The 26368-nt window shown below is 41.2% G+C and overlaps 1 protein-coding gene across 1 annotated transcript in view; it reads left to right on the plus strand.

The window, feature by feature from the left end:
- LOC135090776 (glutamate receptor ionotropic, delta-2-like) overlaps nucleotides 1–26368 on the plus strand; it is a 170689-nt gene that overhangs the window by 137681 nt on the left and 6640 nt on the right. Inside the window, exon 15 of the mRNA XM_063987847.1 lies at nucleotides 6823–6982. Coding sequence (XP_063843917.1) covers nucleotides 6823–6982 — 160 coding nt within the window. The remainder of the gene's footprint in view (nucleotides 1–6822; nucleotides 6983–26368) is intronic.

Below are 26368 nucleotides of genomic sequence, written 5' to 3' on the forward strand. Positions count from 1 at the left end.
GCTGTTCGTTCCGCCCCTAAGACGCTGACCTCACTGACCCAGGTATCTGGCGTTGTTCATTACGTGCCCAAGACACTGGCCCCACTGACCCAGTTCCCAAGACCTGACGTTGTTCGTTACATGCCTTCCTCACTTACCGCCATGTTCTCCCAGTGCAAAGATAAAGTTCTGCTCAGTATTATATTACTGATAAAATAAAATATGAACAGTTAAAAGGTAATCTATAGTTTATTTAAAAGTCCAACCAGCCTTCTCCACAAAATTAAGGGACTCATGTCCAGTGGAGAGAGCCCTCTTTCCAAGTATCTGCGACATCTGGAAAATCCCATCGTCATCGCGGTAACGGAAAAGATATCGCTCCCGCAACTCCACCAGACTGGGACACTCCACTAGAAAGTGTAAAGTGAACTGTAAGGTGAACTAAGCAGTCATAACTTAATGGTTGGATTTCCCGGGATATGAGGTAACCATGAATGAGACGTGTGTGACCTGTGGGCCAGTGCGCATGTGCAGGAGCAACTGAGCGGCGCGCCTGCACATGCCGGAAGGATACCGGCATCTAGTAAGGCAAGGGTTGGGGATGAGCGAAATGCACCAGTTGACAAGCGAACACCGGCATGGTGTACCGAGTCCAAAACACGAAGCTGAGTCTCAGCAGCAGAGGAATAAATCTCACAACCATACTCAGACTTTGAAAGAATAAGAGTTCGTTGCGAGAGGAGTAGGGTTTGTCTATCAGCTCCACAAGAGGTATGAGCCAAGACCTTAAGGAGTGACAGCGCCTTCATACATGCTGCCTTAATATAACGAAGGTGAGGTACCCAAGTCACGCGTCTGTCAAGTACAAGTCCCAGGAAACGAGTTTCCTCCACATAAGAGATTGTAGCCCCTGTTCATCTAGCAGCAAGTAGGTACGGGATGTAACTCGAGGGTTTGTGACCTCGCTGTCCCGGTGTGTGGTGTGTCATTGGTCTCAGTCCTACTCGAAGATCGGTCATTATGAGCTCTGAGCTCTTTCCGTAGGGGAACGGCTGGCTGGGTGACCAGCAGACGATCGTAGGTAAACCACACACACACACACACACACTTCTTAACAAATGCATGTTTATTGAGGACGTGAGGGGAAGGAGGAGAGGATAAAGAATGAAGAAATAATTTTTTGTTATCAAAAAGTACGCTGAAATTAATGACATCTTTGTCTGATTATATAATCATTTTCAAAATAGACCAGAGAGTTTTGTAATCTACTGTATTTCTCTCACTTGTCACCTGCATTGTCTGGTGTAAGAAAGAGACTGAAAGTACGCACATACATAATTATGGTTATCTACATTATTGGTTTTCCTTAATATTGCGTTTAAAATTTAATGTTGAATTCCTTGTCCTTATTTTAATAGTGAAGCCTCTAGTGATCCGTGACTGCGTTCTTATCTGCGGACAAAAGAACAACACGTTCTTGATCTTCATTATTATTAATTTTAATAACTAATGGTGTCTTTATTTTTCAGAGTGTCCTAAAGAAACAGCCTTTGCCTTTATTTAATTATATCAAAGTTTTCACCAAGGATCTCTTAGTTTATTTAATAAGGGGTCATACTTTAGTCCGTAGATGTAAAAAAAAAAATCTTATATATATATATATATATATATATATATATATATATATATATATATATATATATATATATATATATATATATATATATATATATTACAGTCAAAACCCGGAATCAGTCAAAATTAGTTTTAACTAAACCCGGAATCAGTCAAAACTAGTTTTAACTAGGTATTTTCAATGTGTTGGTGAACAACTATTATTACCTAGGCAAAACAAGTTTTACCTTAATGTGTTTGATATAACTAGAAATATCAAAGTTTAACTAGTTAAATCTAGTTTTATCTGTTCGTGTAAGTTAAAACTAGATTCAACAACGGTACTGAATGTCAAAAGTAGGTGAGGGATATGACCACTCGTTTGAGTACCATTGCTCGTTTGAGTACCATTTTTTGGGAACTCAAACATAACATCCCCATCTAACCTAACCTAACCTAACCTAATCTAACCTAACTAGGTTAGACTAAAAGTGAAACTGGTGTAGTGCCGGGGAAAACATTTATATGTATAAGTAGCATTAGGTTAGGTTAGGTTAGGTTAGATGGGGATGTTATGTTTGAGTTCCCCAAAAATGGTACTCAAACGAGCAATGGTACTCAAACGAGTGGTCATATCCCTCAGCTACTAGTTAAAACTAATTTTGACTGATTCCGGGTTTAGTTAAAACTAGTTTTGACTGATTCCGGGTTTTGACTGTAATATATATATATATATATATATATATATATATATATATATATATATATATATATATATATATATATATATATATATATATATAATTACTCCCAGTGAGGTCTAAAGCACTGTTCAGGGGGTGCTGTGAACTTATCATTAAACCCAGCTGTGACCTCACTGAACGTTTCCCTTTGTGTCTCACAACACAAGGGGGTAGTCACAGCCTGCCCTCTAAAGACAACTCTCTTCCTCCACACAAAACTACAAGCACCTAATAACACACACACCCTTCACTCAAAAAATTTTAAAATCATGGCGACTCCTACACCAGCCTCGGAGTCCCCATCTGGGGAGGGGACCATAAATGTCCCCAGGTCGGACTGCCTTTCCGTCGACGACCCTAAGTGTCTTGACACCCCCCTCAACTTTTTCTTCATTAACTTCTGCAACATTCGCGGTCTAAGATCTAATTTTCAATCTGTAGAACACCACCTCTCCTCTTCTAAACCTCATCTTCTTTTCCTCACTGAAACTCAGGTGTCTGAGGCAACTGACAGTAGCCCCTTTTCTGTTCGCTCCTACTTTCTCTATCCTCATTTTCGATCCAAAGCTGGATGCTGCGTTTATGTGCGCAATGACTTAACCTGCTCTCGTGCCCACGCTCTTGAATCTTCCGAGTTTTCCACCATCTGGCTACGACTACAGAGTCATTCTCATACTAAATTTATCTGTGCTGTATACCTCTCTCCTAACTCCTCTGACTATAAGAAATTCTTTGACTACTTAACTTCCAAAGTGGAGCACATTCTGACCCTCTTCCCTTTTGCAGAGATCTCCATTCTTGGAGACTTCAATGTTCACCACCAGCTTTGGCTTTCCTCTCCCTTCACTGACCATCCTGGTGAACTAGCCTACAACTTTGCTATCCTCCATGACCTAGAGCAATTGGTGCAACACCCTACTCGTATTCCTGACCGTCTTGGAGATACGCCCAACATTCTTAACCTTTTCCTGACCTCTAATCCTTCTGCTTATGCTGTCACCCTTTCTTCTCCGTTGGGCTCCTCCGATCACAATCTCATATCTTTATCTTGTCCTATCACTCCAATCCCTCCTCAGGATCCCCCTAAGCGAAGGTGCCTCTGGCGTTTTGCCTCTGCTAGTTGGGGGGACCTGAGGAGGTATTTTGCTGATTTTCCTTGGAATGACTACTGCTTCCGTGTCAGAGACCCGTCTTTGTGTGCTGAGCGCATAACAGAGATGATAGTGTCTGGCATGGAGGCGTACATTCCTCACTCTTTTTCTCGTCCTAAACCTTCTAAACCTTGGTTTAACACAGCTTGTTCTCGTGCTATACATGATAGAGAGGTGGCCCACAAAAGGTACTTAAGCCTTCCTTCACCAGAATCTCATGCACTTTATATTTCTGCCCGGAACCATGCCAAGTCTGTTCTCCAACTAGCCAAAAACTCCTTCATTAACAGAAAATGTCAAAACCTTTCAAGATCTAACTCCCCTCGTGATTTCTGGCATCTAGCCAAAAATATCTCCAATAACTTTGCTTCTTCTTCTTTCCCTCCTCTACTTCAACCAGATGGCACCACTGCTATCACATCTATTTCTAAAGCTGAACTCTTTGCTCAAACCTTTGCTAAAAACTCTACCTTGGACGATTCTGGGCTTGTTCCTCCCTCTCCTCCACCCTCTGACTACTTCATGCCTCGTATTAAAATTCTTCGTAATGATGTTTTCCATGCCCTCGCTGGCCTAAACCCTCAGAAGGCTTATGGACCTGATGGGGTCCCTCCTATTGTTCTCCGAAACTGTGCCTCCGTGCTTGCACCTTGCCTAGTCAAACTCTTTCAGCTCTGTCTGTCAACATCTACCTTTCCTTCTTGCTGGAAGTTTGCCTACATTCAACCTGTTCCTAAAAAGGGTGACCGCTCTAATCCCTCAAACTACCGTCCTATTGCTTTAATTTCCTGCTTATCTAAAGTTTTTGAATCTATCCTCAACAGGAAGATTCTTAAACATCTATCACTTCACAACCTTCTATCTGATCGCCAGTATGGGTTCCGTCAAGGCCGCTCTACTGGTGATGTTCTGGCTTTCCTTACTGAGTCTTGGTCATCCTCTTTTAGAGACTTTGGTGAAACTTTTGCTGTTGCCTTGGACATATCAAAAGCCTTTGATAGAGTCTGGCACAAAGCTTTGATTTCCAAACTACCCTCCTACGGTTTCTATCCTTCTCTCTGTAACTTCATCTCAAGTTTCCTTTCTGACCGTTCTATTGCTGCTGTGGTAGACGGTCACTGTTCTTCTCCTAAATCTATTAACAGTGGTGTTCCTCAGGGTTCTGTCCTGTCACCCACTCTCTTCTTATTATTCATTAATGATCTTCTAAACCAAACTTCTTGTCCTATCCACTCCTATGCTGATGATACCACCCTGCACTTTTCCACGTCTTTTCATAGACGTCCAACCCTTCAGGAGGTAAACATATCACGCAGGGAAGCCACAGAACGCCTGACTTCTGATCTTTCTAAAATTTCTGATTGGGGCAGAGCAAACTTGGTATTGTTCAATGCCTCAAAAACTCAATTCCTCCATCTATCAACTCGACACAATCTTCCAGACAACTATCCCCTCTTCTTCAATGACACTCAACTGTCCCCCTCTTCTACACTGAACATCCTCGGTCTGTCCTTTACTTATAATCTGAACTGGAAACTTCACATCTCATCTCTAGCTAAAACAGCTTCTATGAAGTTAGGTGTTCTGAGACGTCTCCGCCAGTTTTTCTCACCCCCCCCGCTGCTAACTCTGTACAAGGGCCTTATCCGTCCATGTATGGAGTATGCTTCACATGTCTGGGGGGGTTCCACTCATACTGCTGTTCTAGACAGGGTGGAATCAAAAGCTTTTCGTCTCATCAACTCCTCTCCTCTAACTGACTGTCTTCAGCCTCTCTCTCACCGCCGCAATGTTGCATCTCTAGCTGTCTTCTACCGCTATTTTCATGCTAACTGCTCTTCTGATCTTGCTAACTGCATGCCTCCCCTCCTTCCGCGGCCTCGCTGCACAAGACTTTCTTCTTTCTCTCACTCCTATTCTGTCCACCTCTCTAACGCAAGAGTTAACCAGTATTCTCAATCATTCATCCCTTTCTCTGGTAAACTCTGGAACTCCTTGCCTGCTTCTGTATTTCCACCTTCCTATGACTTGAATTCCTTCAAGAGGGAAGTTTCAAGACACTTATCCACCAATTTTTGACCACTGCTTTGACCCTTTTAGGGACTGGCATTTCAGTGGGCATTTTTTTTATTAGATTTTTGTTGCCCTTGGCCAGTATCCTTCCTACATAAAAAAAAAAAAAATATATATATATATATATATATATATATATATATATATATATATATATATATATATATATATATATACAGTCGTACATGTTATGTATTCAATACCACGAGTGAATTAGAGCATAACTATTTAAATCATAAACATATTGATAACCGTACAAGTATAATATTCACATCAGAAAAAAAAAAAATCAGATTTCAAATAAAATTCATACAATCTTTAGTCTTAATTAACACTGTTGTGAAGTTTTCAGTCATATTATTTCCTTTAATAAAAGTAATCGTTGTGTTGTAAAGTCAAAATGCACATATTTTAAATTCTGTAGATTTTTGTCAAAAAGGTCCAATTTAAATATTTTTTACTTGGACATAACTGACATAACCTGTCAGGAGTTTGGCTGAATGGTGTGCTAGGTACATTGTGGTGGACTCTGCAGTCTTACTTCCTTCATCACAGTGTCCCGATTGTTTCGTGTTTTGTTGGCTGTCTCGAGAGGGTTTCTTTGACCTTCTCTGGGCTTGTTGGCTATTGTGTACTTGTCTCATTAGCGTTTTGTGCTGTTAATGCAACTGGTGTTCAGAGCTCTCTGCTGGGAAATCTGAAGCCGGAGGACCACATAATTCTGCCCATGTGTAACTGTCTGTAGTCCTCCAGGGGACTGCACACAGACTACTTATGGACGGAAGGGCATAATATTTTGTTGGGGGTGGGTTGGCCCATTGTTTACAGAATATTATAAGCCTCATCTTCGTGTGCCCTTTGTCCTAGCTGTGACTGCATCCCCCCCAACTCACTTGCACATGCTTTGTGATTCGTTATCAGCAAGTTTGGGTCTGCTTGGCGTTTGTTATACTCCCTTCTCGGTCGGTGGATTATATCGAGTGGCAATCTCAATTTTGATAGTTAGGGACCAGCAGGTTTCGTCATGATTATGGGCTGGGAGGCTGGGAGCTAGTTTATGGATTTCTAGCTCGAGAGTAGTGGAAGCTGCGCAAGGCACAAAAATTATGATGTACCATCCTTATGATCTCATCATGTAAACAAGTGGATGTAATAATCATTGCTGTTCAAACTTTCTATGTACTAATGCTTATTATAGATTTTCTAAGACATAATTTCAGAGACTTGTAGTCGACATTAACTGACGGAGAACTCCACTGCAGGTTGGGGAGGATGAACCAGGGCGGGTTGGTAAATAAATGGGTACGTGATGAAGTTGGGAAACTTAGGTCAACCAGTGAAAAGAGCGCAGAGGACGAAGGAAACATATCTTACCTTGTCAAAACAGCGGCAGCGCATTCTCTCACCTTAGACCATTTGCAGGTAACGTAATGACATAATAATGCAGGTAGACGTATTGCACGCCTTAAACAATGTATTTTGTTTAATATGAATACTGTGTGCTTATAGAACATTTACAGTATTTTCTTGCTTGTATGCACTTTTATACATCCATCCGTCAGCATCGCATTTTTTTTTTTTTTTTGTAATAAGCAAATAATTAATACTAATGTATATTAAAATGTCGCTGACATTATCCGTAAATTCAATTTAGATCCTCCTGAAAATGGATTAAATTCTCGTTTGATCTCATGCCAACCTTTCCTGAAAAAAAAGATAAATAAATAAAAAATATACAAATAATAGATAAATAAATAAATAAATAAATATATATATATATATATATATATATATATATATATATATATATATATATATATATATATATATATATATATATATATTTATATATTTTTAGAAATGGCTTGTGGGTAGAGAGAGAGACACAGGTTGACTGGAAAAAAAAATAGGATGCATGCAGTAATGGTTGAAAAGATATGTGATCGCCAAAAAACACAACGATAACAGAAAATCATAAGGAGATCATTACACTTCTCTTTCACTGGATAGGCAGGATATTACTCACGATAACTGAAGGATCTGGTTGTAAAGTGCAGAGACCACTTATACATTTATGGTGGAAACATAGCTAGGGTCATACTTATATTAGGCTATTTTCCGAACTTGTCTGTGAATATTAAGGTAAAAATATCTTTGTGGTTGTAGAATAGCTTCACTTTTATTTAATTTTTTTATATATTTTCTTACAGACCAAGATCAACAAAAATCCAATAAAAAAAAAAAAAGGCCCACTGAGATGCCGGTCCCAGAAAAGGGTCCAGAGCTGTAGTAAAAACTTGAAGGATATGTGTCTTGAAACCTCTCTCTTGAAGGAGTTCAAGTCATAAGAAGGTGGAAATACAGAAGCAGGCAGGAAATTGCAAAGTTCACCAGAAAAAGGGATGAATGATTGAGAACACTGGTTAACTCGTGCATTAGAGAGGTGGACAGAATAGGGATGAGAGAAAGAAGAAAGTCTTGTGCAGCGAGTTCGCGGAAGAAGGGCAGGTACGCAGTTACCAAAATCAGAAAAGCAGTAAGCATGAAAATAGCAGAAGATAAAAAGAGATGCAACATTGCTGCAATGAGAAAGAGGCTGAAGACAGTCAGCTAGAGGACAGTAGTTGATGATTTCCCCTGTCTAGAAGAACAAATTGAACCCCCCTCCAGACATGTGAAGCATACTCCATACATGGACGAATATTGCCTCTATATAGAGTTAGCAGCTCGAAGAGTGAGAATAATTGGCGGAGACGTCTCATAAATCATAAACTTCATAGAAACTGTTTTGGGTAGAGAAGAAACGTGAAATTATTAGTTTAGATTACAAATAAAGGACAGACCGAGGATGTTCAATGTAGAAGAGGAGGACAGTTGAGTGTCATTCAAGAACAGGAGATAGTTGTCTGGAAGGTTGTGTTGAGTTGATAGATGTTGAGTTAGTAGATGGAGGAATTGAGTTTTGAATCATTGAACAATACCAAGTTTGCTCTGCCCCAATCAAAAATTTTAGAGAGATCAGAAGTCAGGCGTTCTGTGGCTTCCCTGCGTGAACTGTTTACTTCCTTAAAGGTTACACGTCTACGAAAAGACGTGAAAAAGTGCAGGGTGGTATCATCAGCGTAGGAGTGGATAGGACAAAAATTAGGGAATGCTATATAATCGTTAGTAAATTGCGTGTTTTGTACTGTTAGATTATATTTGTTAATGATGAATTCATAAACGAGAATAATAACCCATAAAACACAGAACTGATAACTATTACATATTTTATTGGAAAACAGTTCAATTTCATTGATATAGAGAAAGGGAAAGGGGTCCTTTCTTCTCTCTCTCTCTCTCTCTCTCTCTCTCTCTCTCTCTCTCTCTCTCTTTATATGTATACATATATATATATATATATATATATATATATATATATATATATATATATATATATATATATATATATATATATATATATATATATATATATATATATATATATATATATATATATATATATATATATATATATATATATATAGAGAGAGAGAGAGAGAGAGAGAGAGAGAGAGAGAGAGAGAGAGAGAGAGAGAGAGAGAGAGAGAGAGAGAATTCCTTCATTAATAAATATAATCTAACATTACAAAACATGTAATTTTATAATGGTTATATAGCATTTCCTAATTACCACGTACATTCTCTCGTACGTAGGTCGTAGGCACCTGCCGAAACAACAATTACTCCCAGTGAGGTCTAAAGCACTGGATCAGAGGGCGCTGTGGACCTGTCAATAAATCCATCTGTGACTTCACTGAACGTCTCTCTCTCTCTCTTTATATATATATATATATATATATATATATATATATATATATATATATATATATATATATATATATATATATATATATTTATATCAGGAGGAGGCAGTAGACACCTGCCGAAACGATAATTACTCCCAGTGAGGTCTAAAGCACTGTTCAGGGGGTTTTGTGAACTTATCATTAAACCCAGCTGTGACCTCACTGAACGTTTCCCTTTGTGTCTCACAACACAAGGGGGCAGTCACAGCCTGCCCTCTAAAGACAACTCTCTTCCTCCACACAAAACTAGAAGCACCTAATGACACACAAACCCTTCACTCAAAAATTTTAAAATCATCATGGCGACTCCTACACCAGCCTCGGAGTCCCCATCTGGGAAGGGGACCATAAATGTCCCCAGGTCGGACTGCCTTTCTGTCGACGACCCTAAGTGTCTTGACACCCCCCTCATCTTTTTCTTCATTAACTTCTGCAACATTCGCGGTCTAAGATCAAATTTTCAATCTGTAGAACACCACCTCTCATCTTCTAAACCTCATCTTCTTTTCCTCACTGAAACTCAGGTGTCTGAGCCAACTGACAGTAGCCCCTTTTCTGTTCCCTCCTACTTTCTCTATCCTCATTTTCAATCCAAAGCTGGATGCTGCGTTTATGTGCGCAATGACTTAACCTGTTCTCGTGCCCACGCTCTTGAATCTTCCGAGTTTTCCACCATCTGGCTACGACTGCAGAGTCACTCTCATACTAAATTTATCTGTGCTGTATACCTCTCACCTAACTCCTCTGACTATAAGAAATTCTTTGACTACTTAACTTCCAAAGTGGAGCACATTCTGACCCTCTTCCCTTTTGCAGAGATCTCCATTCTTGGAGACTTCAATGTTCACCACCAGCTTTGGTTATCCTCTCCCTTCACTGACCATCCTGGTGAACTAGCCTACAACTTTGCTATCCTCCAAAACCTAGAGCTATTGGTGCAACACCCTACTCGTATTCCTGACCGTCTTGGAGATACGACCAACATTCTTGACCTTTTCCTGACCTCTAATCCTTCTGCTTATGCTGTCACCCTTTCTTCTCCGTTGGGCTCCTCCGATCACAATCTCATATCTTTATCTTGTCCTATCGCTCCAATCCCTCCTCAGGATCCCCCTAAGCGAAGGTGCCTCTGGCGTTTTGCCTCTGCTAGTTGGGGGGACCTGATGAGGTATTTTGCTGATTTTCCTTGGAATGACTACTGCTTCTGTGTCAGAGACCCATCTTTGTGTGCTGAGCGCATAACAGAGGTGATAGTGTCTGGCGTGGAGGCGTACATTCCTCATTCTTTTTCTCGTCCTAAATCTTATAAACCTTGGTTTAACACAGCATGTTCTCGTGCTATACATGATAGAGAAGTGGCCCACAGAAGGTACTTAAGCTTTCCATCACCAGAATATTATGCACTTTATATTTCTGCCCGGAACCATGCCAAGTCTGTTCTCCAACTAGCCAAAAACTCCTTCATTAACAGAAAATGTCAAAACCTTTCAAGATCTAACTCCCCTCGTGATTTCTGGCATCTAGCCAAAATAATCTCCAATAATTTTGCTTCTTCTTCTTTCCCTCCTCTATTTCAACTAGATGGCACCACTGCTATCACATCTATTTCTAAAGCTGAACTCTTCGCTCAAACCTTTTCTAAAAACCTCATGCCACCTATTAAAATTCTTCGCAATGATGTTTTCCATGCCCTCGCCTGTGCCTCCGTGCTTGCACCTTGCCTAGTCAAACTCTTTCAGCTATGTCTGTCAACATCTACCTTTCCTTCTTGCTGGAAGTTTGCCTACATTCAACCTGTTCCTAAAAAGGATGACTGCTCTAATCCCTCAAACTACCGTCCTATTGCTTTAATTTCCTGCCTATCTAAAGTTTTTGAATTTATCATCAACAGGAAGATTCTTAAACATCTATCACTTCACAACCTTCTATCTGATCGCCAGTATGGGTTCCGTCAAGGCCGCTCTACTGGTGATCTTCTGGCTTTCCTTACTGAGTCTTGGTCATCCTCTTTTAGAGGTTTTGGTGAAACTTTTGCTGTTGCCTTGGTCATATCAAAAGCTTTTGATAGAGTCTGGCACAAAGCTTTGATTTCTAAACTACCCTCCTACGGTTTCTATCCTTTTCTCTGTAACTTCATCTCAAGTTTCCTTTCTGGCCGTTCTATTGCTGCTGTGGTAGACGGTCATTGTTCTTCTCCTAAATCTATTAACAGTGGTGTTCCTCAGGGTTCTGTCCTGTCACCCACTCTCTTCTTATTATTCATTAATGATCTTCTAAACCAAACTTCATGTCCTATCCACTCCTACGCTGATGATACCACCCTGCACTTTTCCACGTCTTTTCATAGACGTCCATCCCTTCAGGAGGTAAACATATCACGCAGGGAAGCCACAGAACGCTTGAATTCTGATCTCTCTAAAATTTCTGATTGGGTCAGACCAAACTTGGTATAGTTTAATGCCTCAAAAATTCAATTCCTCCATCTATCAACTCGACACAACCTTCCAGACAACTATCCCCTCTTTTTCAATGACACTCAACTGTCCCCCTCTTCTACACTGAACATCCTCGGTCTGTCCTTTACTTATAATCTGAACTGGAAACTTCACATCTCATCTCTAGCTAAAACAGCTTCTATGAAGTTAGGTGTTCTGAGACGTCTCCGCCAGTTTTTTTTTTTTTCACCCTCCCAGCTGCTAACTCTGTACAAAGGCCTTATCCGTCCATGTATGGAGTATGCTTCACATGTGTGGGGAGGTTCCACTCATACTGCTCTTCTAGACAAGGTGGAATCAACAGCTTTTCGTCTCATCAACTCCTCTCCTCTATCTGACTGTCTTCAGCCTCTCTCTCACCGCAGCAATGTTGCATATCTAGCTGTCTTCTACCGCTATTTTCATGCTAACTGCTCTGCTGATCTTGCTAATTGCATGCCTCCCCTCCTTCCGTGGTCTCGCTGCACAAGACTTTCTTCTTTCTCTCACCCCTATTCTGTCCACCTCTCTAACGCAAGAGTTAACCAGTATTCTCAATGATTCATCCCTTTCTCTGGTAAACTGTGGAACTCCCTGCCTGCTTCTGTATTTCCACCTTCCTATGACTTGAATTCCTTCAAGAGCGAGGTTTCAAGACACTTATTCATCAATTTTTGACCACTGCTTTGACCCTTTTATGGCACTGGCATTTCAGTGTGCATTTTTTTATTAGATTTTTGTTGCCCTTGGCCAGTGTCCTTCCTACATAAAAAAAAAAATAAATAAATAAAAAAAAAAAAAAAAAAAAAAAAAAAAATATATATATATATATATATATATATATATATATATATATATATATATATATATATATATATATATATATATATATATATGTATACACACACACACACACACACACACACACACACACACACACATACACACACAGGGTGTAACGCGAGTTTCTGCAAATACTGAAAGAGGTGAAAGAACGTATAATTTTAACTAGAAAATGTTCTATACACTTACACATATGCATTTTAAGGCTTTCTTTACCCGTCAGAGGAGTTGAAAATGTATGGGTGTATTATGCGTGTAGCTATGAGGTGACGGACAGAAGGTTTCACTGTCGCAGCTTCGAAGGTGCCACTTGCTTAAATTACGAATTGTTGTGTAATATTACAGTATCTTGTAACAAGACAAATGGTATTAAAAACATGTAATTTACCGATAATCATTTATACGACAACATTATTACTTGTTAGGAATCATGGAAAATATTAACATTTACAAAGATTATATTAACAGAAAATAAACAAACACAAAACAACATAAGATCTAGGCCGGATGACACGCGGAGTGCAGACAAATAACATATTCTCAAATTCCATGAAGGATTTTCACACATCACTCCAAACAAACCTTCCTTTTTCCTGGAGAAAGTAAAAAAGGGGTAACGTCATTGTTACAACAAACGTCTTATAATCCTCAGCAATTCCCAAAAATTTCGTCACAGCCCCTTAACAGATTGGTCTGTATGGAGTGTACTTTTTACACCTCATCTTGTTCAGATCGAGAGTGCATAGTAATTTTGGGGCTTAGACCGTTATCAAGCCTCTCTCGTCGTCTCTCCTTCGTGTGTCTCACCTTTCCTGGAGGATGACCAGCACCATGGGACTGACACTGAGCTATCAGCTGACAGCCACCAGTTTCCTCCCTTTCGTGCTTCTTTCACTGCTTCCACGCCACCCTCCTCCAGACGACGCAATGACAGAGGGTGTTTATAACTGGGCCCCATGTGAGCCTACCTACCTCTCGGAACTGGCAGGAAGAGGCGAGGAGACAGCAAATTACCTTTGGACTCGCCTCTCGTCCCCGCTGCGTGCCCCGGCGAATGATTGTAGTCGCTGGCAGTCAGGGCGAGGATGTTCCTCTTCACGCCCGCTCTACGCATGCATTCTGCAGCAGCCAAGTCAGGCCTGTTCCTCAGCTGCCTTTCTCCTCCGCTTTGGGATCTCTGTGAAAATATAACAGCCTCCCTCCTCTTCCCGAGTGGGACAATGAAGGGATGGTTAGACGGGACAGCGCGAAGTCCACAGTGAGGATGGGAAGCTGATCAACAAGACCCTCCAACACAGGATCTTTTACCAAAGGTCAATTTTGATTTACTTCCATTAGGAGCACAGACCCCCAACTAAATTATCACATTGCTCCCAGTCTCCTTCACCGGGACATGGTTTGCCCTTATAAGAGACTGCAAAGCCCCAAAATCTCTTAAAACAGTTACAGTAGTACTTCCTCCGCTGGTGCTCACAAACACTGCAACGAAAATAAATTATAATTGACAAGAGTCTCAGCTTTCCCCTTTTTACCTCCACTCACATACGAGTTTTCACCAACCTGAGCAATAATATTTTAACAGGTCTAGCCTAGTCCTCACGCTCACTCATCTTTGATAAAGTCATAACCTCTCTCTCTGCCGTGTGAGCTATCTTGGGTGCTTAACACACTGGTTTGTTGGCGGCCATGTCGCGAGCTTTCCTCCAGCACTGCTGTGGAAGGTGTCCTCTTAAGCTACATCAGTAACATTCAGGTCTAAAGGGCACAAAAGGTGCAGTTAGTGAATTTACTCTGTTTTTGTACAGGTGAGATTTGAGGGACAACTCACAGGTGAGAGGGAGTCTCAGGCTGTTAGCGACAGAGGTTTGAATGATGTTGACGCCAGTGGTTTAAACTTGGTTCACTCGGTTTGTGAGGAAGAATGGGATTACCAAGATTATTTGTATTGAGACTTTAAAGGGTGTTGATATTTGATTTATTATTATATATAAATTTACATTAATTTGGATATAAATTATATGTTTGTTCATAGGTCGGTGCACAAATAAGCTGTGCCTGACACGTCATTGTTGCCTGCAGGTTTGCCACGTCGGCAGGCGAAACAGATGTTTGGGTTCACCGCTGTTATTAAACTCAGTACACCAGGAGATTCGAGCTGTTTGATAGCCCTCATGTGTTGCTCCACCTCGCGAGTTATTTTCACCAGTTTCTCCTCCTATGGGACTTGTGTAGGAGGAACACAGGCGGACCTCGATGCAACAGTGAAATTTTGCGCCAAAACTGCAGCTTCCTCAATACTCTAAACATTCTTTTTATGCAAAAACATCGAGGCCTCCTTCGAGACGCTCTTTTTGAACTTATCAAGCAAAATTAGTTCAAACTGCTCAAGTTCTATTATTTTCTCTGATGTTGTAAAATAGTAGTCTTAAGCACTTCATGATCTCTGGACTGGTCTTCAAAAAAGGCAGCGTAAACACTTTGCGCCTTCTCTTTCAAAACGCTTGGTAGTGTCACGATTGCTTACTTACTTCCGATCGTACGATCTCGGTTATCTTTCCAAGAAAGTGGACGTTACACTGATTCCGGAAAGTTTTAAAGGTCTGGATTTTTAAAGGCTTCGAGTGCTTCGACCTATCCGAAATCGCAAGAATTACACCCTCTCACTCTACCTTTACCTTGACACAGCACAGCTGGAATCACCTCTAATACCAGATCAATTTTTGGGGAGTAGAAAACACGATTATTCTATGTTACATATATTGATACTAATGATAACTCATAAACAACATGAGGTAGTACACGTTAATACATTACGTTCTCGTCACTTCACACAACACCAGAACCCGTTAACACCTCCACTAGTCACAGAAATATTTCCCTCAACCGCAAGAATTTACTCAGACGCCATTATTGCGTCCCCAAACAATAATACCCGTATTTCACCTCTTCAAACCTCACACGACATCAACATCATCGCCAAAGATTACCCATAACACCATAACATCATCCCTAAAATCACCAATACACTACAACACCAGCTTCTAAGGTCAAGACCTCAGCCTCCACTCACAAAATGGCTGACAGTTTGACCTATGTCCCCTTCGAACAGCATCACCGGCACAACTCAACAACCGAATTTCAGCGGACAAGAGCTCTTGGTACCACAAAAAAGACTCACTAACCTGATCCTGGATATCAAGGTTATACCGCTACATCACTAATACCTCCACACACTCACTCCACCACAAATCCACACCAAGATTCTTCCCTGAGAAACGCCGCCTTCCTCTCTATCTCACGACCCAAGGCACTCTGCGTTCCCCTCCTGTGTTGTTGCCCACTCAAGCTCCCCTCGTTTCAACATATTTCCACCTTAATTATACTTCCTCCCTTATACATACAAAGATAAAAAGAACTTAAATTATGAAGAGAATAATACTACATGATATAAAATAGGCAAATAAGCCTTACACTACTTACAACCAATAATAAGGGTAATGTCCGAAAGGCAGGTAACCGGAACATGGGGGACACTAAGAAAATGTGTTCCTTTTCAAGGTAAACTCGGCCATTAACATGACAGTAGCAACACCTGCCAATACTTCTTGGGCCAAGACGAGATGTTAGCCACCATCACAAAGGTTCTAAAATAAACCTTCAAATCTTTCTCTGTGAATCGGGGCACTGTTCTTAAAAAAAATGGTCACCTTAAACCTGTTCCTCTCCTCAGTCGAATCTGCCATAAATAGCATATGTCTAGTCTTAGATTCAATCCTCGCTCTTTCTTTCCACTTTTACCTGCTTAAGCTTAAGCTTAGCAATATCCAGCTGTAATTGCAGGTCACTTGCAATCGTGATAGGGAAGGCAGAACGATTCTCTGCACCCAGAGGGACGGGAGATGGGTCTCGCGACTCTTCTGCTCTAGGATATAATAATACCAATGTAAACGCCTCCAGGTGCATCCACTGATTGATTTAGGTCATGGTGCGCAACATTGCAGCCATATGTTGCCGCTAAAAAAAACATTAAAAGCAACAAAGATCGCACGTTAAAATATTGATATAAAAAACAAAATTATGGTATGGTAAAAATACTAAAAATCACAAAAAAAGGTAAACATAAAAAAAGGAAATGGTTTCATCATTAAAAGTTGTACTAAAAATGAAAAGGTTGGTATTATAATGTATTAATACATTAGTCTGAATTAAAATGAGGAGGTATTGATCTCACTGACCTAGAGCAGTGCATCTAGCGTTGTTCATTTCGTACCCAAGACATTGACCCCACTGACCCAGATATCTGGCGTTGTTCGTTACGTGCCCACACCTACCCAGATATCTGACGTTCGTTATGTGCCCAAGACATTGACCCAGGCCCCAAGAGCCAGCGTTATTCATTACGTGTCTTCCTCACTTGCCTCCAGCTTCTCCTGGTGCAAGGATATTACTAGTAAAAGTAGTTAAAATAAAGATATTTAAAGAACTATAATTTGTTTAAAAGACTAGCTGTGTCCAAAAATACGAGGATCTCATTTTCCAGAGAACCCTCACCCGAAGTATTAGTGCAATCTGAAAAGTCCCATCTGCATTACGACAGCGGAAATATTATCGCTCCTGCAGATCCACCAGCCTAGGGCACTCCATCATAATATGTAGCATTGTAAGGGGTACTAAGCAGTCATCGAAAAATGGTTGTGTTTCCTGGAACATGAGGTAAGGATACGTGAGACGCGCGACCCATCTGGAGATGGGCCATTGCAGTCTCTGAGCGGCAGTCATGCAAATGGACATATGTCCATGGACGGACAGCAATTAATTAAAGCCTTCCCATCTGCTCTGCCAGCTGGTAAGAACTGCCAACTGTATACTGGAGTTTAAATCATATGATGGAATGTGGCTGGAAAGACTAATCCGAGTTGCCACCCCTTTAGCCAGCCTTTCGGCCGTCTCATTTCGCTGAATCCCAACCGCAAGGGGTAAAATGTCGAAAAAAAAAGAAATCACCTCGAGATTCGCTAAAAATTGTAAAATATGAGATGGGAAGAGTAAAAATAATTTTGAAAGCTAAGATAATGGCAGACAGCTCTGCAACACTGGGAAAACTATCGCCTCAGCAGAATGAAGGAAAGATAACAGCAAACCCGAATCCACCCTCGGATTCTGAGCCGTTCGTAAATACAGGGATAGAGTCGGAATGTCTGGAATAGTGTTCCAAAAATAATACACGAGACTGAAACTCCGGTAAAGATTTATTTTAGGAATATCAAGGCCGCAGACATAGAGCTGCAGGAATTACCATCTCTAGGAAACCTACAGAGACATATAGAGATGGAAGGTACATTTATTGGCACCATAGCAGATGTAACTTTGAAACCAAATGTTTAAGGAAAGTTCGGGTGAGACACACATAGTTGAGTACGTGAATCGCGGGAGACGGCCACACAAGAAACTGACTCGGAAAGATGTTGGACTCTATACCAACACCTTAATAATAAGGACTGGGGACGCAAGTCCAACGGAAGACACCAACTGCAACCAGTAACGTAGGGATTGGGAATGAGCGAACCGCACCGGTTGCCAGATGAACATCGGCATGGTGCAATACACGAAGCTGAGCCTCAGTAGCAGAGGAATAAACCTAATAAGTATACTCCAGTTTAGAAAGAATAAGAGTTCGGTGCAAGAGGAGGAGGGTCTATCTGTCAAAGCCAGAAGAGGTATGAGCCAAGACTCTAAGCAGTGACAGCGCCTTCATACATGCTGGCTTAATATAAAGGTGAGGTATCCAAGTTAGGCGACTGTCAAATACAAGTCCCCCAAAATGAGTTTCCTCCACAGAAGAGACTCTTCTATCATATAGATACAAATCTGGGTGAGGATGAACACCACGAAGGCGGGAAAACTGTATGGCCACAGTTTTTGAAGCTAAGAAACGAAATCCCCGAGTTGCAATCTAGTGAGAAACCCTATTTATAGCTAACTGCAACTTCCTCTCAATCAAAGGCATCCGCACCTGCAGAAAAGGAGACTGACAAGTCATCGACATATAAGCTATCAAGAACTGCTGGAAGCACACCAATGACACTCTTTATAGCCACATGGAAAAGTGTGACATTGAGTATGCTTCTTTGCGGCACGCCATCTTACAGTGTACGAGGTTCAGCCAGAACAACACCAGTCCGCACCGTATCAGTGGAAAACCTAGAGATCAATACCCGGGGTTACTCCCAGGTGGAATGCAAACCACGACAATTCCACTGAAGGATCTTTAATATTTCTATTTTGACGGATAGTTTCAGGGAAACCTCAGAGTAGCTTCCCTTTGCCGATGTGACTAGGTACTATCTTACTCGGGCAGCGAAGCTTATTTGAACCTACATTGCTTGTGGATGCAGAAACCTGAGATTGAGTAACCGGTGCTGGAATAGCTACCTGCACATGAGTCTGAAATTGCTGAAAAGATCGGAGGAGAAGGAATCGTCGACTTAGACGGATTAGTATCGCCCCTGGAGGAAGACCTATTAAGAAGACGGGCAAAGAAACCTTCTATGCCCATTTCAGATGCGGAAGAATCACTTTGAATAATAACGTGGGGTTCAGGGTCATCTGACGTTCACAAAGTGATTTTTCTAGGGGAGAACACCAATCGAGCCTAAGGACTCTACAGACTCTCGCAAACGTTTCTGGTGGGACTGAAGCGGAAGCTTGGGAAATTTCTGTGTCGTTCGTGGTTGAGAATCCATGGAGCGTGGACATCTACAGTATGAACTCCTGCATGAGTATTCTGTGAAGTAGTTGGTGAAAATGAAATGGAGGGGTTTGGTGAAGATGTAGTGTAGGGCTTGGCCAACAGGGCAGAGAAGGGTTTATCTGTGAAAACTTCCAAAACAGATAACTGACTCTATCACAAGAATGGGAGGAAATAATTAATGACTGAGAAAGGTGGGAAGGTGTTAACGACCGTATTACCTGCAAAAGAGGTGGAAGAACTAGATCCTCCTGTCTAAAAAGAAGTTATCACCCGGCACTGCAGAGACTAATGAACTGAGAATTAGCCAGGTGAAGAATGTTATGCTCAAAGACGGTACCTTGTGCATTATCGAGCACGTAGCGGGTGAGCTTCCGTGCAATAAAAGCAATATGGTTCCGACTCGCTTTCAAGAGTAGGCTGTGAGTCATGGGCAGAGCATTGGCCGCATCGAGGACGATTTGTATAGTTATTCTTCTTGTGACCGAACTCATAACACCAGTAACATTGTACTGGGAAAGAAAGAAAACTAATCTTAACATTGCGAAGGAGAAAAGAACCATAGAATGTGAACGTGATCATGTTAATATTTCCTCTAATCTTGGTCACTCGCTGAACATTATCAGGATATAACTGAAGGATGTCGTCATCTGATAATTCGTACAGGTCTGGGTTGTAAATACGTCCCTTTTCAGCAATTAAATATTCGGTGTAGCGTGATGGATTCAAAGATCCCATCAGAATGTCAAGATAGATGGAGGAGCATCATCGCCTGCGTTAAAACCTTAGTCATAATAAAACACCTTTACCATACTCCTTAGTGCTATTTGTAGGGGGCAATTCTACCTCCGTTCTAGATTCTTAGCAGTGTAATTAGAGCTAGCTCGACCTTCCATATAATATGCTGCAAACCAGTAAGGTGTAGGTGGGTGACAAACTTTGGGAGCACGTTCGTCAGCATCATCAAAGACATTAGGACAATTATCATTCTCGTTGTCAACTACATTGTTTGATCGAATCATCTCAATCAAGTTGTTGTCTCCAAGACAAGAACAGCTTTGGCAGCAAACGTCAGATGTAAATGTCACATAATACCCATTAAAGAGACAATCAAATTTGAGACGTATACGGAGAACTGTTCTGAAAGTTTGAAAACTGAGGGAATAGCACGGTATGACATGGAGGCATAGACATAAATGATCATAACAGTGTCAAGACAAGACTTAGCTACTGACCAAAAGGGTCTTCCGCCATGAGAAGCTACAGCAGGAAGAGTATGAGCTCCTGCCAGCACATCATCATCACGACCAGACGGTAACGTCTCCAGGGCCTGGTCAACGGCCTCTCGAGAACCAGAGGAATTTTTATTTTTTCACTTATGTCGATATCATAAAAATGAAATGGCTCCATGGGCCAGGGGAAACCGCCTACTGGGCTCACGAGGGGGGTGGGGTGAGCGCTGGCTACCATGAACGGGGGTACCTCGTCCCTTCATGATTCAAAAGTTTGTCCATGACGGAGCTAAGACCAGCCCAGCCCAGACAAATACCATCCAAAAACAGGACGAACTCAAAAGGTGGCCCCTCAAGGTGACCAGAACTGTACTGGCACCGCATTGGCAATTTACTGACTGCCTAAATCTGGTCCCTCTCTGGCGGCCTTCCTAGCATGGATAGCCCTCTCTCTATTAGTATGGCGGAGCAGGGGCTGAAGCCCTCTCTAGCCTCGCTTTCCAGGTCATAGAAACAAACAGGGCACCCTACTACAACAAGGTGGTTCCCACTTGGGGGGTACTCGTATCCAAGCATCCTCCTAGATAATAAGCTATGAGTCTCCTTCTCCATTACTCAGCCTAGCGTCACAAAAACGATCCACGTCCTTGTCCCTCATTAGATGGACGGCTTTACAATAGGTATAGGGAGAGAATATAACTTGTCCACTTTTTTCTACGAAAAGATGTGGAAAAGTGCAGGGTATCATGATTATAAAAGTAGACAGGACAAGAAGTTAGGTGAAGATCATTGATGAGTAATAGGAAAAGAATGGGTCGCAGGACACTACTGTTAATATACTCAAAAGAAGAACAGTGACCGTCTACCATAGCAGCAATAGAAGTCATCCTCTTTTAAAGATTTTGGTGAAACTTTTTCTGTTGCTTTAGACATATCCAAAGCTTTTCATAGACTCTTGCACAATGCTATGATTTCCAAACTGCCTTCTTACAGCTTCTATTCTTCTCTCTGTAACCTCATCTTAAGTTTTCTTTCTGACCATTCTATTGCTGCTGTGGTAGATGGTCACTGTTCTTCTCCCAAATCTATTAACAGTGGTGTTCCTCAGGGTTCTGTCCTGTCACCCACTCTCTTTCTATTATTCATCAGTGATTTTCTAAACCAAACTTCTTGAACCATCCACTCCTCTGCTGGTGATACCACTCTGCACTTTTCCACATCTTTTCGTTGACGTCCAACCCTTCAAGAAGTAAACAGTTCATGCAGGGAAGCCACATAACGCCTGACTTCTGATCTCTCTAAAAATTTTTGATTGTGGCAGAGCAAACTCGGTATTGTTCAATGCCTCAAAAACTTAATTCCTTCATCTATTAACTCGACACAACATTCCAAACAGTTATCCCCTCTTCTTCAGTGACACTCAGCTGTCCTCCTTTTCTACACTGAACATCCTCTGTCTGTCATTTACTTATGATCTAAACTGGGAACTTTACATTCCATCTCTTGTTAAAACAGCTTCTATGAATTTAGGTGTTCTGAGTTGTCTCCGGTAATTTTTCTCACACTCTCAGCTGCTAACTCTCTATAGGGGTCCTACCTGCCCATGGATATGGAGTATGCTTCACATATATGGGGCTTCCACTCATATCACTATTTTAGACAGGGTGTAATCAAAATCTTTTTTGTTTTATCAACTTTTCTCCTCCAACTGACTGTGCTCAGCCTCTTTCTCATCGCCGCAATCTTACATATCTTGCTATTTTTTTTTTCACTATTTACATGCTAATTCTCCTGCGGCCTTGGTGCACAAGACTTTCTTATTTTTCTCTTATCTTTATTCCGTCCACCTCTCTAATGCAAGAGTTAATCAGTATTCCCAATCATTCATTCCTTTATCTGGTAAACTCTGGAACTCCCTGACTTCTTCTGTATTTCCTCCTACCTATGACGAATTCTTTCAAGCGGGAGGTCTGAAGACGCTTATCCTTCAGTTTTCGATAATTCTCATGACGTTTCTTTAGGGACTGGTGCTTAAGTGGGATTTTTTTTTTTTTTACGGTTTGGTCTCCTTGCCCAGTGACCCTCTTACGTAAAGAAAAAAAAAAAAATTTAGGTCTATGGTGCTGTATATTCTACTCCTTCGAAATTACATTTAAATAGCCGATAATATCAGTTTTTTATAGATACCATTAACAATGATAATAGTTACTACAATACAGTTTCGTGATTGACAGTAAAGGAAAAGAATGTCAAACAAGGGATACAGTGTATCTTCAGCTGCTCTACACGAAATCCCTCATACTTTTAGGTCAGGTAAGACGTTCCAATAACATACGCCCCTACCCCTCCCACACACACACACACACACACACACACACACACACACACACACACACACACACACACACACACACACACACACACACGCATACTCTCAGACACACACATACACATACTGTGTATGTGTGTATGAAAAAGAGAGAGAGAGAGAGAGAGAGAGAGAGAGAGAGAGAGAGAGAGAGAGAGAGAGAGAGAGAGAGAGAGAGAGAGAGAGAGAGAGAGAGAGAGAGAGTTTACTTTAGCCGTAACACCTCTATAATGTCAAAATAGTTCGTAATTTCCAGTTTTTTTTCATGCATTTCTTATACCAATTTAGAGATTTCCCTTGTTATGTTTTTTCTTTCTTTCTTTTTTTTTTTTTTTTTTACTCAGCCTTCCGCCTCTTCAGATCCTTAGGGTATATACTTATCGGCATCTCAAAAGCTTCAATACGAAGAGCGGCGGTTGACTTAAAGGAAGGGAAACAACAAATTCACTCGTCGAGGCTCTGCGTCTCTCTTCCTCTCTCTCTCTCTCTCTCTCTCTCTCTCTCTCTCTCTCTCTCTCTCTCTCTCTCTCTCTCTCTCTCTCTCTCTCTCTCTCTCTCTCTCTTATTCTTCTACTATGGTTTCCTTTTCCTCCTCTTCCCCCACTTCTCCCCATTTCTTTTCCTTCTCCAATTTCCACGCTATGAAAGAAAATACAAAGAATAAAGAGGTCCAAACAACATAGTAACTAACAAGTATACGCTATTAGTGGGAGGACGAAGAAGAGGAGGAGGAGAAGAAGGAGGAGGAGGAGAGAAAGGCTGGGGATGGCGGAAGGCTCATACCCAAAAGGTGTGAAATATTTAGTTCTCTCCCTACTTCCACCACCACTACTACCACCATCAGCTGCATCATCTTCGTCATAACACTTTCAAACACTACTATTATCATTGTCAAGTTATCGCTTTAAGTTGTAAAACTTCACAAAACGCTAAAAAAAATAAATAAAAAAATAAAAGGAAAATCATTCACTGCCTTAAATTTTTTTTTAATTCTAACGAGCGGCAGGGTAGTGGTGGGTGGAGGTAGTCACACCCATACTTTCATAGTGAGAAGGATGAGAAGGGGAGAAGGAGGAGGAAAAGTAGGGGGAGGAAGAGTGAATAAGAAGAGGAGGAAAAGGAAGAGTGAATTGGAGGAGGAGTGGGAATGAAGAGAAAGAGAAACGGGACGAGGAGGAGGAGGAGGGGAATGAAGAAGAGGAAGAGAAGAGGGAGAACAACAATAAAAGCAAAACAAGAAAAGGAACACACACACACACACACACAAACACACACACACACACACACACACACACATACACACACACACACACACACACACACACACACACACACACACACAGACATACACACACACACACACACTTTTTTTATGTAAGACGACCACTGGGCAAAAGCAAAAAAAACAAAAAATAGTAAAAAAAGGATCACATAAACCCAGTTCCCAGTAGAAAAGTTAGAATTTTTTTTTTTTTTATGTATGAGGGACACTGGCCAAGGCCAACAAAAATCCAATAAAAAAAATGCCCACTGAAATGCTAGTCCCATAAAAGGGTCCAAAGCGGTAGTAAAAAAATTGAAGGACAAGCGTCTTCAAACCTCCCTCTTGAAGAAATTCAAGTCATAGGAAGGTGGATATAAAGAAGAAGGCAGGGAATTCCAGAGTTTACCAGAAAAAAGGATGAATGATTGAGATTACTGGTTAACTCTTGCGTTAGAGAGATGGACAGAATAGTCGTGAGAGAGAGAAGGCTGTACAAAGCAATACATAGGAGAAACAGGCAGGGGACTTAAAACAAGAATAACAGAGCATAGGAGAGATGTTTTAAAACACAACACATCAAACTCCCTTGTATTACACATAGAAAAATGTAACCACCTACCAAAATGGGAAGAGGCTAAAGAAATTAAAGTTGGATTGAAGGAAAGAATGAGAAAAGCTATAGGGGCAGCCCTCATAGCAACTAGGGAAGTCATTAACCACAGAGAAGGTTTAATCAGGTGGGCGGGTAATTCCGCCAGATTGGCCCTCAGGTGAGGTACAAGGAAAATCCCCAGTAAAGGCTCGTCACGTAGACGGATAATGCCACCTGACTAGGAAAATAAAATTAGGTGAGGTACATGCCGGGATGGCAATACTCTGTACGAATGTCAAATGAGAAAATTTTGTATGTTGTTATAAATAGTGTGTTTTCACTCATGTAAATCAGTCTCTCTGAGGATGGCTATTCAGCCGAAACGTTAGAGATTAAAAGAATCCTAACTCCTCCCTGGGTTTTTTTATCCCCCTTCCTAAACCCAACTACTTGTCAACATGAACAATTCACAAAGAGAAGAAAGTCTTGTGCAGCAAGGCCGCGGGAGGAGGAGAGGCATGCAGTTAGCAAGATCAGAAGAGCAATTACCATGAAAATAGCGGTAGAAGACAGCTAGAGATGCAACATTGCGGCGATGAGAGAGAGGCTGAAGATAGTCAGTTACAGGAGAGGAGTTGATGAGACGAGAAGCTTTTGATTCCAACCTGTCTAGAAGAGCAGTATGAGTGGAACGCACCCCAGACATGTGAAGCATACTCCATACATGAACGGATAAGGCCCTTGTACAGAGTTAGTAGCTTTGGGTGGATGAGAAAAACTGGCGGAGACGTCTCAGAACACCTTACTTCATAGAAGCTGTTTTAGCTAGAGATGAGATGTGAAGTTTCCAGTTCAGATTATAAGTAAAGGACAGACCGAGGATGTTCAGTGTAGAAGAGGGGGACAGTGGAGGGGACAGAAGAGGGGAGTGTCATTGAAGAAGAGGGGATAGTTGTCTGGAAGGTTGTGTCGAGTTGATAGATGAAGGAATTGAGTTTTTGAGTCATTAAACAATACCAAGTTTGCTCTGCCCCAATCAGAAATTTTAGAAAGATAAGAAGTCAAGCGTTCTGTGGCTTTTCTGCATGAAATGTTTACTTCCTTAAGGGTTGGACGTCTATGAAAAGACTTGGAAAAGTGCAGGGTAGTATCATCAGCGCAGGAGTGGATAAGACAAGAAGTTTAGTTTAGAAGATCATTAATGAATAATAAGAAGAGAGTGGGTGACAGGACAGAACCCTGAGAAACACCACTGTTAATAGATTTAGGAGAAGGACAGTGACCGTCTATCACAGCAGCAATAGAACGGTCAGAAAGGAAACTTGAGATGAAGTTACAGAGAGAAAGATAGAAGCCGTAGGAGGGTAGTTTGGAAAACAAAGCTTTGTGCCAGACTCTATGAAAAGCTTTTGATATGTCCAAGGCAACAGCAAAAAGTT

This window comes from Scylla paramamosain, chromosome 36 (assembly GCF_035594125.1).
Source record: "Scylla paramamosain isolate STU-SP2022 chromosome 36, ASM3559412v1, whole genome shotgun sequence".
Taxonomy (NCBI): domain Eukaryota; kingdom Metazoa; phylum Arthropoda; class Malacostraca; order Decapoda; family Portunidae; genus Scylla; species Scylla paramamosain.